Source organism: Podarcis muralis, chromosome 8 (assembly GCF_964188315.1).
Source record: "Podarcis muralis chromosome 8, rPodMur119.hap1.1, whole genome shotgun sequence".
Lineage (NCBI taxonomy): Eukaryota > Metazoa > Chordata > Lepidosauria > Squamata > Lacertidae > Podarcis > Podarcis muralis.
Window position 1 is genome coordinate 27,152,716 of NC_135662.1, and position 15,013 is coordinate 27,167,728.

The window sequence follows — 15,013 nt, forward strand, 5'->3', positions numbered from 1 at the left end:
ACCCCACTGCCTCCCTGGGATATAAAAACTATTAGGGTGCTACCTTATTATGCAAAAAGCTAAGTATTTCAAATAGACGTCATCTTAAGAAAACACGAGAAGTCTGAATATGGAAGAAAGAGTGCAAGACACCAACCTTATTTTCATTGATGACTCTGGCTCCTTTAAAGGATCATGTTCTATAAAGTTAGCCTAGGCCTCCAGAGGCTGACACTTATTGTGACTGTATTAAGGCAGAACGGTGTTGGTGGTGGGGAAGGTCTGAATTATCACCCCAAGTAGTTGCCACAAAAATTAAGGGCTTCAGTCTTCAATTTGTTCTTTGCTGTCCTTCAAGCACTGACCAGTGGCGGTTAGCTCACTGGGTTGAAGTGTGGTGCTGAAAATGCCAAGGTTGTGGGTTCGATCCCAGCATGGGCCAGCTGCATATTCCTGCCATGAAGAGAGTTGGACTCTATTATCCTTGGGGTGAAGGGACGCGATGTGGTGCTGTGGGTTAAACCACAGAGCCTAGGACTTTCCTATCAGAAGGTCGGTGGTTTGAATCCCCACGACGGGGTGAGCTCCCGTTGCTCGGTCCCTGCTCCTGCCAACCTAGCAGTTTGAAAGCATGTCAAAGTGCAAGTAGATAAATAGGTACCGCTCTGGCAGGAAGGTAAACGGCGTTTCCGTGCGCTGCACTGGTTCGCCAGAAGCGGCTTAGTCATGCTGGCCACATGACCCGGAAGCTGTACTCCGGCTCCCTTGGCTAATAAAGCAAGATGAGCGCCGCAACCCCAGTTGGCCACGACTGGACCTAATGGTCAGGGGCCCCTTTACCCTTTACCTATCCTTGGGGTCCCTTCCAACTCTACAATTCTAATTCTTGGGCTGCATAGCCTGCCAGCCAAAGCAGATAGTATTTGGCTTAATGAAACAATAGTCTGAAAGCAGCTCAGTGTGTTCACCCAGCTGCTGGAGCTGCATAATGGGAGTAGACCAGGCTTCCACAACCTCGGCCCTCCAGATGTTTTGAGACTACAATTCCTCTCATCCCTGACCACTGGTCCTGCTAGCTAGGGATCATGGGAGTTGCAGGCCAAGAACATCTGGATGGCTGAGGTTGAGGAAGCTTGGAGCAGACCAACATCTGGAGAGCCACAGATGCCCCACTGCTGCAGATGGACTGGTATCTTGACAGCCCCTGCTTAAATGCTTCCAGCAAACGTCCATCATATGTCTATGGTGCAAATTTTCTGCTGGCTGATAAATTACGCGAAACATCAGCAAGAAGACTGAAAAGCTGCATATGCGATGTCATTGGGTGAAGCAAAATCTCGCTTCCATTTTCATCACCTGCGCTATTAAAAAATTATATATTACCATCTAACATTTTGCAATCACAACGAGCATCAATATTCATGCCGATCAGAACCATCAGTTCTAGATGAGCAACATGTTGCACAGCAATACACAATTAAGCACCTAAATATAAGTGCCCCATTTTTCCCTGCTGCTGTGTGGCTGCAAATCCCATCGGCATCAAATGGGAGCAGCCAATGCTGTGAATCTCTGTAAATCAGGCCAAGGCAGATCATTTACCATTTTCTTTTACTGCATTTTATGGCTACAAGTTAAACTATAAGGATGCAAGTCACGCTACGCTTAGAAGTTAAGTCCAACTTACATTCATACGAAAAAGTAGAAATTCCACAAGAACTCAGAAAGCCATCCCCTCCTCATTTGAAACATCAAATGAAGTTTTTCTTTTGTCCAATCCAGGAAAATAGGGTTTCACTTACCCACACTGATGTGGTGGGTAGTTGCAAGCCCCATATAACCCCAGTGTGTCAGTTGCCTCCGGTCAATTTCATTCCATTTATCTTGACTCTTGGTAGCTCTCAACTATATCGAAAGTTTGCCCCTTCCTGCATAGCCGTTAAAGCACACATTGGCCGCTGCAAGGTACGAATTGTGCCTCATCTCCCAGTTGCCAACCTGGAGGCAATAGGAGTAAATGGACATTGTGGTGACAATGGGACTTACTGGCTGTTTTCTTTTCTAGAAGGGAGGTTTAGCTTTTCAAAGTGGTCCTCCCATATATCTAACTGCTGGACAACACATTTAAGTGCCTGTTTTGTGTTTCTACGAGGTTTTTTTTTTTAAAAAATCTCATTTCAAATATTCTACACATTTTCAGTACCATGGAATTATGCTGGTGGCAGCTCAAGATGCCACCTAAGTTTTACTGGGCTCATTTCCCTACAGCAATTCAGCTTGCATAGGTAGGGAGGCTGAAAATCGCACAGGTTGTGTAAGACCTTTATGAGTTTTCATAACCTGAAATGTGCTTCTGGAGGTTTTCCTTCCTGTCTTATGGTTCCACCTAGTGGCCACTTTTGACTCGGAAGACCAAAAAGAAATCCTTAGCATCTCTGGTTCAAAAGACTGTCTTATGGGAAGCTACTGTCAGAGCGGACAATCCTGGGTCTAGAATGACCAATGGCCTCAACTCTAAATAAAAGAAGTTTCATATGAATACAGCCGGTCCTGAAGAAGAACTATCCCTACCAATCTGTAGGGCAGAGGTGGGAAACCCGTTTCAGCTGAAGGTGCATATTCCCTGTGGAAGACACATACCTTGTGGGTAGGCATAGCCACGGACAAAAGCAGGAGCAGCAATGCATGTAAAATGTACCTTAGTGCAGTAGGCTAGTTTCTGCATACATCCCTCTATATCAGGCATAGGCAAACTCTGCCCTCCAGATGTTTTGGGACTACAATTCCCATCATCTCTAGCTAACAGGGCCAGTGGTCAGGGATGATGGGAATTGTAGTCTCAAAACATCTGGAGGGCAGAGTTTGCCTATGCCTGCTCTATATCCTCTCTCCAGGAAAGCAAGAGGAATTGTAACAGTTCAAACATACATTCTGCAATAAAGCTGCTAGGCATATTTGCAAAGCTAAGCAGGGTCCAGTACTGTTTCATACTGGATGGGGGAACACATATTGGGATTCCTGCATTGCAGGAGGGCTGGACTGGATGACCCTCAGGGTCCTTTCCAATTCCACGATTCGAGAAGAGTGCAAAAGCAGGACTGGTGAGGGGTGTGACCCAGGAAGATTTCTGAAGGGCAGATACGGAGGCCTGGAGGGTTGCGTTTGGCTCCTGCCCATCTGCCAAATTTTGTGGAAAGATTAAGGATCTGGACTGCCAACTAGGAAAGGTTCCACATCCTTGTTCTAATGGTACAGCTGCTCCAGCTCTTGTGTGAGTTTCTCCCCAGTCAAATTCACCTTAAATTTTTTTTCATAGAAGCTGTGTGGTTTTGTCAACACAGTGGTATCTCGGGTTAAGAACTTAATTCATTCTAGAGGTCTGTTTTTAACCTGAAACTGTTCTTAACTAATGGGGCCTCCTGCTGCCGCCGCACTGCCACCACGTGATTTCTGTTCTCATCCTGAAGCAAAGTTCTTAACCTGAGGTACTATTTCTGGGTTAGCGGAGTCTGTAACCTGAAGTGTCTGTAACCTGAAGCGTCTGTAACCCGAGGTACCACTGCATTTGATTACTGATGCAGTCACCTCAACAATCGTTCCATGATATCACTGCATCTCAGGGTCACAGATCAGATGATGACCATATTCTCACAATATTGCCATATTGCCACAAATATAGGGAGTTGTGGGTAGGTGGGTGGGATGAAGTGCTGTCTCTCTCCTACTCATATACGTAGTTGCCTGATAATAACTGAAGTTTCTCCTGAGATGCAGAACTGCTTGACACAATTGCTTGACTTCAAACTCTAAAACCAAAACTCAGGCAAGATACGAGGCCTCATTCTAAACTGGCATGCTAAACAAAGTTGTTTTTTTTTTAATATCACATACCAAACCAGCCCCCCAAATGAAACCACACCTTATTGATCAAGTTCTGTTACGATGCTTGTTTGAAAAGCATTTAATATTGTGCTGTATGTAAATTAAAATTGTTCAGCCTTGAAAACGTATAAAAGTCAGTCAATTAATACCAACATTAGTGAAATTTATAGTGCTTGAATTTCTATATAAAAAATATAGTTTGAAAGAAAGTTATGAGCCTTTTGTTTTCCTTATCATTTCTTCCATCTTATTCCATTCTTCACTGGTAACCTAGCATAGAAATAAAACATTTTAGATGAGATACTACAGGTTTTTTCCATCTTTGAGTTTTATACAGACATAATGGGCACAATCAAACATCTTTCCCCATTGAAATGAACGTGATTAAAAGCTTACTTTTGGTGGGATTGAACCCTAAACATATAATTTTCTACATTTCTGATGTTCAGGTGTGAGTGCCAGTGCTTACATCGCCAAAACAACATTATCCATGCACAAGAGGGAGGTATTAGAAGGGTGTGGGAGGGGTGTGGGCTTACAAACTCTGTTAAAGGGGGGGGGGGATAGTGAAGACACAAACACCCTGAAAAAACTGCCCAATGAAATCTGAGCATTGTTTGGTGACATCGGAAGGCAGAATGACAATTTCAAAAAGGCACAGAGCATGCTGCAACATTTTTTTTGCCGATCCAACTTGCAAGTTATTACCTTGGTTAGGTGATTAAACTCTCCAGCCATAGAGACGTATTCACCACCATCCATTCTAATGACCTGCAAGATTAAAGCACATTTTTTCCCCCATTAAGCCACTCCCAACAATAATCTGAACTGGCTTCAGTTGAACCAATACGCTAAGGAAACCTAGCATGGCCAAATAAAGTACTTTTGAGTCATTAATGTTTTCTATTTAGTAAAAACACAATGGAAAGCATCATTCAACAGAACTAGTTGTGCTAGAATATGCACAAGCTGCTTTTTCCATCAACTAAAGCAGCAAATAATTTTAAAGAAGTCAAAGGAGTATTTCCCAATGAATTTGCATGGAGCTTGTCTAGCCCCAAAGAAAGCATTTAGCCCCCTCTAATGGGACCAGGTGGAAATGGCTTCTGGATCACAATATTCTAGCATCAGTAGCAATGAGCTTCGGGCACCCCTAGCAACTAGAATGATAACTTACTGCTCCGTTAATCCAACTTGCATAATCACTACAGAGGTAGGTGGCAAGATTGGCAATCTCTTCTATTGTTCCCAGACGCCCACAAGGAATTCTCTTGAGCATTTCTCTCTCAAACACACCTTCTGGGTCCAAACGGCTGAAAGCTCCCTGAGGAAAATTATTGAGAGAAACTATTGCTTTCGGAACTCTGCTAGAGGCTATCTGAAAAAGTTTTATACTTAACAATCATGGGTAAAAGTAAAGTGACTGTGTAGCACAGATCAAGCAAGTGTCAAGTGGGGAAATAATGTGGGTAACTCTAGTAGACTTAACAAAAAAAATTCCTTCCAGTAGCACCTTAAAGACCAACTAAGTTAGTTCTTGGTATGAGCTTTCGTGTGCATGCACACTTCTTCAGATACACATCTGAAGAAGTGTGCATGCACACGAAAGCTCATACCAAGAACTAACTTAGTTGGTCTTTAAGGTGCTACTGGAAGGAATTTTTTTTGTTTTGACTATGGCAGACCAACACGGCTACCTATCTGTATCTAGTAGACTTGTATCTACTGAAACACTAAATGTCATACATTTTGCCCAGGCAACCATATCACGCAGAAAAATACTCCTTAATGAGCCAGAAAACAACAACCCAAAAAACCTATGTTAGATATGTATAGTGTGTAAGTTAGATAATAACTGGGGTAAGTAGATAATAATTTATGACATGAGATTATCTATGTTAAATAAATAACACAGAAATAGTACCTCAGGTTAAGAACTTTGCTTTAGGATGAGAACAGAAATCATGCTCCGGCAGCACAGCAGCAGCAGGAGGCCCCATTAGCTAAAGTGGTGCTTCAGGTTAAGAACAGTTTCAGGTTAAGAACGGACCTCCGGAACGAATTAAGTACTTTACCCGAAGTACCACTGTATTACGTATTGACATATATTGTTTATTATGTTCTATTTAGGGATGTAGGTGCCGCTGTGGTCTAAACTACTGAGCCTCTTGGGCTTTCCAATCGAAAGGTTGGCAGTTCAAATCCCCGTGACGAGGTGAGCTCCCATTGCTTTGCACCAACTCCTGACAACTTAGCAGTTCAAAAGCACACCGGTGCAAGTAGATAAATAGGTACCACTGTGGTGGGAAGGTAAATGGTGTTTCCGTTTACTCTAGTTTCCGTCATGGTGTTCCGTTGCGCCAGAAGCAGTTTAGTCATGCTGGCCACATGACCCAGAAAGCTGTCTGTGGACAAACGCTGGCTCCCTCAGCCTGAAAGCGAGATGAGCACTGCAACCCCATAGTCGCCTTTGACTGGACTTAACCGTCCAAGGATCCTTTACCTTTTTTTTTAACCTATTATGTTTTATTTATTATGCTACATTGTAAACTGTCCTGTGGCCTTTGATGAAGTGGTATATAATTGTACAAAGTTGTTGTTTTTTTTAAAGAGAGAATGAAGGTGGATAATGATTATATGTGCTTCCAAGTTCTATTTAAACCAGTATTTATTTGCACCTCTCCTTCACAAAATGGTGCTCAAGGCAGCTATGAGATCTGTCTCAAGTAGAACTGAAATTGGGCTCAGAGACCCAGTCACTAAAGTCAATCTGATGTCTCGGCCAGTTATTTAATGGCTACAAAACATGATCATGTACCTTAGTCTTTATTGGGCCTGGTTGAATCACATTGAATCTCATGCCATATTTACCCCATTCCGCTGCAAGAGACCTAGAAATTCATGAAGAGACTTTGTAAGTATTCGGCATATAAAGAGGATTAGAAGTAAAAATAAAAATGTATCTGGGCTTGCACACTAGGTTTTCTGTTCATAGGTCCCTTCCCAATGGAGAAGAATTATACACATAGAGGGGAAAAACAGTCGTGGGGAAATAAGGAGGAAGTGAATAGGAAAGAAGGAACTCTGATGGGATAGACAAATGAAGCAGCTTCAGCGGGTGTTGGGGTAACATGAAGTAAGGTTGCCCCTAGGGCAAAGGTTGCCCTTCTGTGCTGTAACCCTACCCTGTTTGTGGGCTACGTCCACTGAGGATAATGCAGGAATTCCTGTAGGTTATGAATCACGTGGATCTGTTTTAATCATAGTTCAAGCAGAGGCAGATTTAGGACTGGTTCTGCTGCACTGGGTGCTGAGCCTAAGGGGCTCAGCACCCAGCACCCAGCACCCAGGGGCGCTGCTGGGCAACACAGCTATGGTCTGGTGAACTGAGCAGAACAGAAGGCAAGAGGCAGGGGGAACCGAATTTTGTTCTTGCACAGGGCACTGAAAGGCCAAAGTCCGCCTCTGATTCAAGCACAGTTTGGGGAATGCATTCGACAGCTGGAATGCGACTCTGGTCATCTGGCTGCTTTTGATACCTTTGATCAAGTATCCTCTTGGACTGCCTAGGCAGAATGGGTATTGGGGTTAATATTTTATCCTACCCTACCTACGGGGCCATGTCCAGAAAGCAACAATGGGAGACTGTTTCAGCACCACGGTCCTTGTACTATGAACCACAGCAGGGTACAATCTTGTCCACAATGCTGTTTAACATCTATATGAAGCCATTCGGATTTGAACTTCCGGCTCCTACTGAATAATTAGTTTAATCCAGCAGGCATTTTAACTGAAGCCTGATTTTATAGTTCTAACCACTGTTAGCCTTTTTTGTATTGTATTCCTTGTAAAAAATTTTGAGGTTAAAGTAGTACCTCGGGTTACATATGCTTCAGGTTACATATGCTTCGGGTTACAGACTCCGCTAACCCAGAAATAGTGCTTCAGGTTAAGAACTGTGCTTCAGGATGAGAACAGAATTTGTGCTCCAGCAGCGCAGCAGCAGCAGGAGGTCCCATTAGCTAAAGTGGTGCTTCAGGTTAAGTACAGTTTCAGGTTAAGAACTGACCTCCGGAACGAATTAAGTACTTAACCCGAGGTACCACTGTACTGTGGTTAAATGGTATATGATTTGTTAAAATAAAGTAAAAACCCAATGAAATATGAATTTTTTGAACCCACCATAATGGCAAACAGCCGCTTCTCGCTCCAATTTTGTCTCTTTTGGGTTGGTCTATTTCAGCCTTAAGAGGGAGTGTTTTTTTTAAAAAAAAAATGAGGGGGACAAGTGCTGACAGATTACTTACTTGCACAGGCCTTCAACGCCGGCTTTGGCAGAAGCGCTTGGCGACACAAACCCCGACCCACTTTCTGCATAAATTGTGGTGATGGCTAGAAAGGCTGCTCCTGGAAGATGCAAGATTTTTAAAAAATTTATTATACGTATTGCTCTCCTTTCCAAATTATCAGTCTCCTAAAACAGGTGAAATCAATGAAGGAGAGAGACAGAGGAGATTGGACTCTACAATTCTCTACTTCTATGAAAATAAACCTTGAGGTTTTCAGGGTTCCAAGAAGGCTCCACCCCCAAAAAAATCTATTTCTTGTCCAAAATGGTATTCAGTAAGAAAAGGACAAGCTCTGTCAATCTCAATTTACCTTTTCGTGCTTTAATCAGTTCTTTTCCAATTCCCAGAGTTATATAGGCAGTACCGTTAAGAACAATATCTGTGATTGTCCTCCACGCATTTGGAGAAAGACGTTCAGAAGGAGATATAAAATTTCCAGCTGCATTATTTATTATAACCTGAAAGAGAGAAAGAAAGCTTAAATATTTGCTGAAATCGGTCTTCTGCACATTTAAGATACTCGGTGGTGGTTTCAGAAATTCCAGGAGAATTTTTACATAAAAACAGAGTGGCCCAGTTCACACATGGTTTAGCACAAATGACAAGAGTGCAGGTTCCTGGAGGGAAGATCAGAGCCATCCTGCTCATTCCCTGGTCCTGCTGCCAGCCCACTGCTTGGGGCTAAGGCATGGTTTGCCTCTGTGCTAGAACTGAACCAGGGCTCGTGGTTTGTCTGGAGCAAGACAAACTACAAGCCTGTGTTCAGACGTAATGCTAATCCAAATTGTGGCTTAACCTCAACTAGGGAGGCAGCAGCAGGACTGGTGGCGCAGTGCTTCAGGTGACAATTTCAGTCCAGGAAACCACATCTTGGTTCATGTGTGCTGAGCCATGGTTTGGCTTAGAGGTACACACACTCCGAGTCAGTATAACCTACCAGCACCTTTTGCAAAAGCAAAAATCAGCAGCGCAGAGAAAAACCAAGTAACCATTTGGGTTTTAAAAGCTTTCACATCAATTCCAGTATGTGTTCCAACCAAGCAAGCAACGCCAGTCAACCACAGTTGTCCTCTTGAGTTTAACTCACAAGACACGGACAAAGAGATGGTGACTTTATCTAACTGCCCTTTGGCCAGTAAGAAGTATATTAGAGCAGTGGAACCCTCCATTAACAAAAAATCAATCTCCTATCCACTGCTTTCAAAACTTTTAACAAGCTAATTCCGACAGGTTTGTGATGCAAGTTGGAGCTGCAGCAAAATGTTGAAGCGGTGAGTGCTCTCATGCGGAGCTCCAGGCAACCAGCCACACCTTCTTCCAGGATAGTCCAATCTATTTGCCTTCACAACTGTCAGTAAGCACTGTGTGGCCACTGAGCATGCTCAGTCCTCCCTGGGAACTATTCCCATGGATTTGGCTCTATGGGTAGATTCAACTGAACATTACTTTTGAAAATATTAAAATCTTTCAGAATCCTTTTCAATTCATTAGCTTGCTTACATTTAGAAGGTGTTTTTTTTAAATGCACACTGAGTTGGATTTTTTCCGGTAATGATTAATTAAAGTTTTGAATTAGGATACTCACACTGGGATGTCCAGCCACTTCAATTGACTGAGAAATTGCATTGCTAACAGATGCTGGATCTCTCACATCACACTGAACTGCGTGGACCTGTGTAATAAACTATTATCAATATATCCACTACCAGCAGCAGAAGAGAAAAAGAAAGAATTAAATATATTCTTACATGCATAAAATCCCATGACTGAATGCACCATTAATAACATTTGTTATTTAACAATACCTTATTTCCCGTTTTAGAAGAAATTTCTTCTGCTGTTTGTTTCAATACATCAAGTTTCCTATAAATAATTACACATTACGGTTGAGTTTCCATTACAACCATATACTGTACATCAAACTTCTGGGGTTTCTTTCTTAGCGTTTTGGTAAAAGCTTAGCAGTGATTCCATGTGTGATGTGGCAGACTGACAATGAAGAGCTTTGTCCAATGCTTCTCCCATTCACAGCAGACTGACTGAGATTAATGGATCTAAGTTATTAATGTTAATTCATTTCAGTGGGTGTACTCTGAGTAGGACTAGCATTGGACGCAACGCAGTAAGTTCTATTTCAGACTGAAGTTGCTGTTGTGGAATCATCTTATTAAATACAAACAGAGGTTTCTCATTGGGGCGGCAGATACACTTAGTGCCTGCTCATGCCATTTATTTCTTATGCTCAAAATTCATGTCCCCCCTCCCCCTGCTCAATTTAAACCCCAGAGGCTATGTTAAACTTTGGACAGAATATTACCTGCACCCTTAAAGGAGTAAAGTTACTTACATTCCACTATATCCCAGGAGAATTTAACATCTATGAAGATTTTACGATTTTCAAAATATTTTTTATTCCTTTTTGTTCCTTCAAATAAAAGTTCATGTTTGGATGAAGTGTTTTGCCTCTCTCAATATTATACCATTAAACAGAAACAAAAAGTACCGTTTAATAATATTTTCCTATACAGTCATACCTCGGGTTACAGACGTTTCAGGTTGCGTTTTTTCAGGTTACGGGTTACTTCCGGGTTTCGGCGGTCGTGGATGCGCAGAAGCGCTAATTCACGCTTTGCGCATGCACAGAAGCACCGAATCGCAACCCGTGGATGAGCAGATGCTGCAGGTTGCAAATGTGCCTCCCGCACAGATCACATTCGCAACCCGAGTGTCTACTGTACACATAAAAATGTAAGGATGTCATTGCACAGCCCTTATTGGAGGATTTGTATTGCCTAATGGATTTGTATGAAGTTAGAGTGGGAGCCAAAGAGAAGGCAGGCTGCACAATCAAGAAGGGAAGGGCACTGAGAGGGGAGAAGTGGTAGTTTAAAACGATGGCATGAATTTGAATCAAGGAGGGATGGAGATAACAGAGGAAAATGGTGGTTTCAAACAACAGCAGAGGCTTCAGTAAACTAGCGTCAAACAGCGGAATATCTGAGGGCTTTGCATCCTTTATCTCTTTCACACGAGGCAGCTGAGGAACGGAAGAGAGGGACAAGTTTGACCAAAGCAAGAATGGAGAAACACTGAAAGCAGAAAAGTGGATGTTTAAAAGCAACAGCAGAAATTTGGGTAAAGCACACTGAGAGGAAATTTTTCAGTTTTGAACAGCATAAGAAGATGCAGGTCACCATGTGGTTGTGGCACAAAAAGAGAGGGGAGAAGGTGTTGACATGGGGGCGAAGGTTAAAACAGGGGCGGAAAATGGAGCTAACTCATTCTTATGAATTTAGTTCAGTCATGTTTTTGGGCACAGTCACACTTATTTAGGTAAACAAACGGCGCCCCCAAAAGGACCCCACAGAACAAAAATCCACTACTGAGTCTTGGTGTGATTGTCTGAATGGTCCTTCAGTGTCAATTCACAACACACTGCTCAGTGAACTTGGATTTCTTAAATATTGCCTAACTGCTTAAAAAAACCAGAAGAATCCATTGCGCAATCCTAGAGTTGCATCCCACGAAGTTAAAATGAATGGGCCTAAGTTACCTTAGCACCACTGAGTAGGACTAACACGTCTACCCTAAATGTGTTTGCTTCCTCCCTGTGCTCAGTGGGTCTTACTGCCAAGTAAGTGTGCAGAGGACTCCATACTGAGAACTGTACCCTCCATCTTAAAAGACTACATCATGCAAAATGCAAAAGATGCTCTTACCGGCTTGCTATAACACACTCTGCTCCCAAAGCAGAAAGAGCAGCTGTCATCCCTTTCCCAATGCCAGTGCCACCTCCTGTGATAAAGGCCACTTTGCCATGAAAAGTATCTGATGGCAGCATCACTTTCTGAAGTGGTGCGAAGGCACGATCAGCTTGATACATTACTTTTGTTCCATTGCTTAAAAGCTGAAAAAGGGAAAGAAGACAATTTACCATGTTTTACAGGTTAATAAAACCTAGATAATTCTCAGCTATAAAGCTACTGTGGATATAGTTATTTTTTAAAAAAACACCATTGATGTGAATACCAATAGCAATACTTAGCATCTGTGTATAGCACTTACAAGTTGAAAACTTTATGTCGTGGGTAGGCAAACTAAGGCCCAGGGGCCGGATCTGGCCCAATCGCCTTCCAAATGCAGCCCGCGGACAGTCAGGGAATCAGTGTGTTTTTATATGAGTAGAAAGTGAATGAATGAATGAATTTATTAATACAGTCACAGACCAGCGTCAGCACACACAATATCACAGATCAGAGTAGAAAGTGTGCTTTTATTTAAAACGCATCTCTGGGTTATTTGTAGGGCATATACAGTGGTACCTCAGGTTAAGTACTTAATTCGTTCCGGAGGTCCGTTCTTAACCTGAAACTGTTCTTAACCTGAAGCACCACTTTAGCTAATGGGGCCTCCTGCTGCCGCTGCGCCGCCGGAGCACAATTTCTGTTCTCATCCTGAAGCAAAGTTCTTAACCTGAAGCACTATTTCTGGGTTAGCGGAGTCTGTAACCTGAAGTGTATGTAACCCGAGGTACCACTGTATAATATATATAATATAGTCCAGCCCACCACATGGTCTGAGGGACAGTGGACCAGCCCACAGCTGAAAAAGGTTGCTGACCCCTGCTTTATGTGCATTATCTAATTGTAAACTTTACAGCATGAGTGAAGAATTGGCTCTGGCCAGCAGACCAGATCCTTAATCTCCCCCCTGTCACCCCACCCATGGGATGATTGAAGTAAGGAAGCCTGGGGGGTTTAATTAGTGCTGTGGTGCAGAGATTCTCGACAACTACATTATATCAACTCTGTAAAGTAAATCTGATTTATTTATTAGGCCCTTCTGAATCAGGCCTAAGGTCCATCTGTTCTCACAGTGGTCAATCGGCCCATGGGAAGCTCACAAGCAGAACCTGAGCACAACAGCACTCGCCCTACCAGCAATTCCCCATACTGTGGGAGGGGGAGAATTGACCTGAGAGTTGCTTGCCTAATGAGCTTCTCTCTTAACCATATACCAACTCTCTATGAACAAATACAAAACATCTTACCCAGCCCATTTGAGTGAGTGCTGGACATTCATGCTATCCCGCATTTGATAACAGCTTAAGAAAACAACTTTTTAAAGAAAACTGTCATTCTCAAACACCGGGTTCAAAGTTCACATTCCTGCAGCCTGATCTTATCTCCATTTAGAGCACAGGCTTCAAACAAATAGCTCTGGATTGGCCAAGGAGCCTCTTAACTGAGCTCAGTAAACTGTTCAAATGCTGTGGACTTCAGTATTGAAACAATTCCCACTGAAACCAATGGAGATCATTACAATGAGCTCCGGACTCTGGAAAAGTACTGAGCAAATGCCAGTTAAGCAATCTCCTATTTAGCCACAAGGGTGGGGTGGGGGGTCCAAAAAGCTGCTTCAGCCTGCATAAGGAGCTTTTTCTACTGTGGAATTTTGGAATGAAAATCTGAGCAGCTGATACCCCACCCACTAAACACTGCAGAATGGCAGTGGTGGCATTACAGTTCTCTGCTGCTGGTACATCTGCTGATAAGTGGATTAATCTTGGCATGATCCTGCGAATGAACGTATTTTTCAGCACCTTTAAAGGCTGTCCCATTTTCTGCTGTCCTACCTTTTGTTTTTTGACATTTTACCTTTAGTTAAGTAATTAAGATACAGATATATAGATATACACACACTATTCTTAGTCAATTCTTAGGGGCAGAATTTGAGGGTAATTCCCATTTAAATAAGGTGTGCGTGTGTAATGTCATGTGATCGGTTATTCGGGGTGGGGCTTACCTGCCCCCCCCCCATTTTATTGAAGTTGGCACCCCTGCATATACACACAGCGCCTTGCAAGCAGAAAACTAGCAGAGCCAGGGAGACGAGGGGTCTTTCTATGTAAGGGGGAGATTTGCTCCTCCATCCGATGCATAAACAAATTTATACATACTGTATAGCTTAAAGGCAGATGTTTCGCAAATTTACACCACTTATTCCCGTCGGGAGGTGCGGCAAATTTCCAGCGTATGCATATCCAGGCGGAGCACAGAGCACCTTACCCGCACAGGTGAAGGAAGCAGCCGCGGGACTAGCCTGGCCCGCACTCCACGCAGCACCGCCACCAACGCCATCTTTCCCTACTTCTGAGCCCTGTCCGAACAGAGAGTTCCTCTAAGCCCCGCCCCCGCCTGCCCCGCCCCCTCAAAGTCCAATCAGAGATGGAAGGAGAAGCTGAAGGGCGGGGCTCGATGGAACGCGCACGCTTCGACCACGCCCCCTTCGGCAGAGAGGCCACGCCCCACCCCTCGGAAAACTTGAATGGCCACTGCGCCGATGTATTTATTGCCTGCAGATTTATCAATGAGCTTGATCTATTTATTGCCTGCAGATTATCAATGATCTAGAGCTGCCAGGCCCCGATCAGCAATCCAACCTTTTCAAGCAAGCAGGCGCAGAAGTGGAGTCATATGGAGAGCCGGAGTGCCTTTCCTGGCCGCTGCGTAACCTTCATCAGCCTGTGTTGCCCCCTGTCCTGTATTCATCCAGGATTGTCCCGTTATTTCAATGTAAAATGTTACATACAGTTTTGTTTTGTATTTCAGGTCTTCTCTCTCTCTCTCTGCCAAGATAACCAAGCACAGACACATTTACAAATTCATGTGTGCGCGAGTACGTGCGCGACAAATGTCAGAGGGGCCATCCTGTTAGGCTGCAATAAATTGAAGTGGATTGCTTCGAAGTCACTTCACTACCAGATTGGGGGGGGGGGGGAAATCGCCCACCAACCGCCCTGC

At 43.4% G+C, this 15,013-nt stretch overlaps 1 protein-coding gene across 3 annotated transcripts; it reads right to left on the bottom strand.

Annotated features, from left to right (window-relative positions):
- Positions 1 to 3,911: 3,911 nt before the first annotated feature.
- On the bottom strand, positions 3,912 to 14,402 carry DECR1 (2,4-dienoyl-CoA reductase 1). 3 transcript variants are annotated; one of them, XM_028736562.2, is made up of 10 exons: positions 14,279 to 14,402; positions 11,930 to 12,117; positions 10,016 to 10,073; positions 9,796 to 9,882; positions 8,521 to 8,668; positions 8,169 to 8,268; positions 6,680 to 6,752; positions 5,039 to 5,185; positions 4,570 to 4,632; positions 3,912 to 4,131 (listed from the first exon to the last, which is right to left on the bottom strand). In XM_028736562.2, exons 1-10 carry the CDS (start codon positions 14,348 to 14,350, stop codon positions 4,072 to 4,074), a joined length of 996 nt encoding a protein of 331 aa, XP_028592395.2. In that variant the 5' UTR covers positions 14,351 to 14,402; the 3' UTR covers positions 3,912 to 4,071. The 3 variants fall into 3 exon arrangements, with proteins under 3 accessions (XP_028592395.2, XP_077788992.1, XP_028592396.2); XM_077932866.1 differs by lacking the exon at positions 14,279 to 14,402 and adding an exon at positions 14,170 to 14,277; XM_028736563.2 differs by lacking the exon at positions 5,039 to 5,185.
- Positions 14,403 to 15,013: the final 611 nt, after the last annotated feature.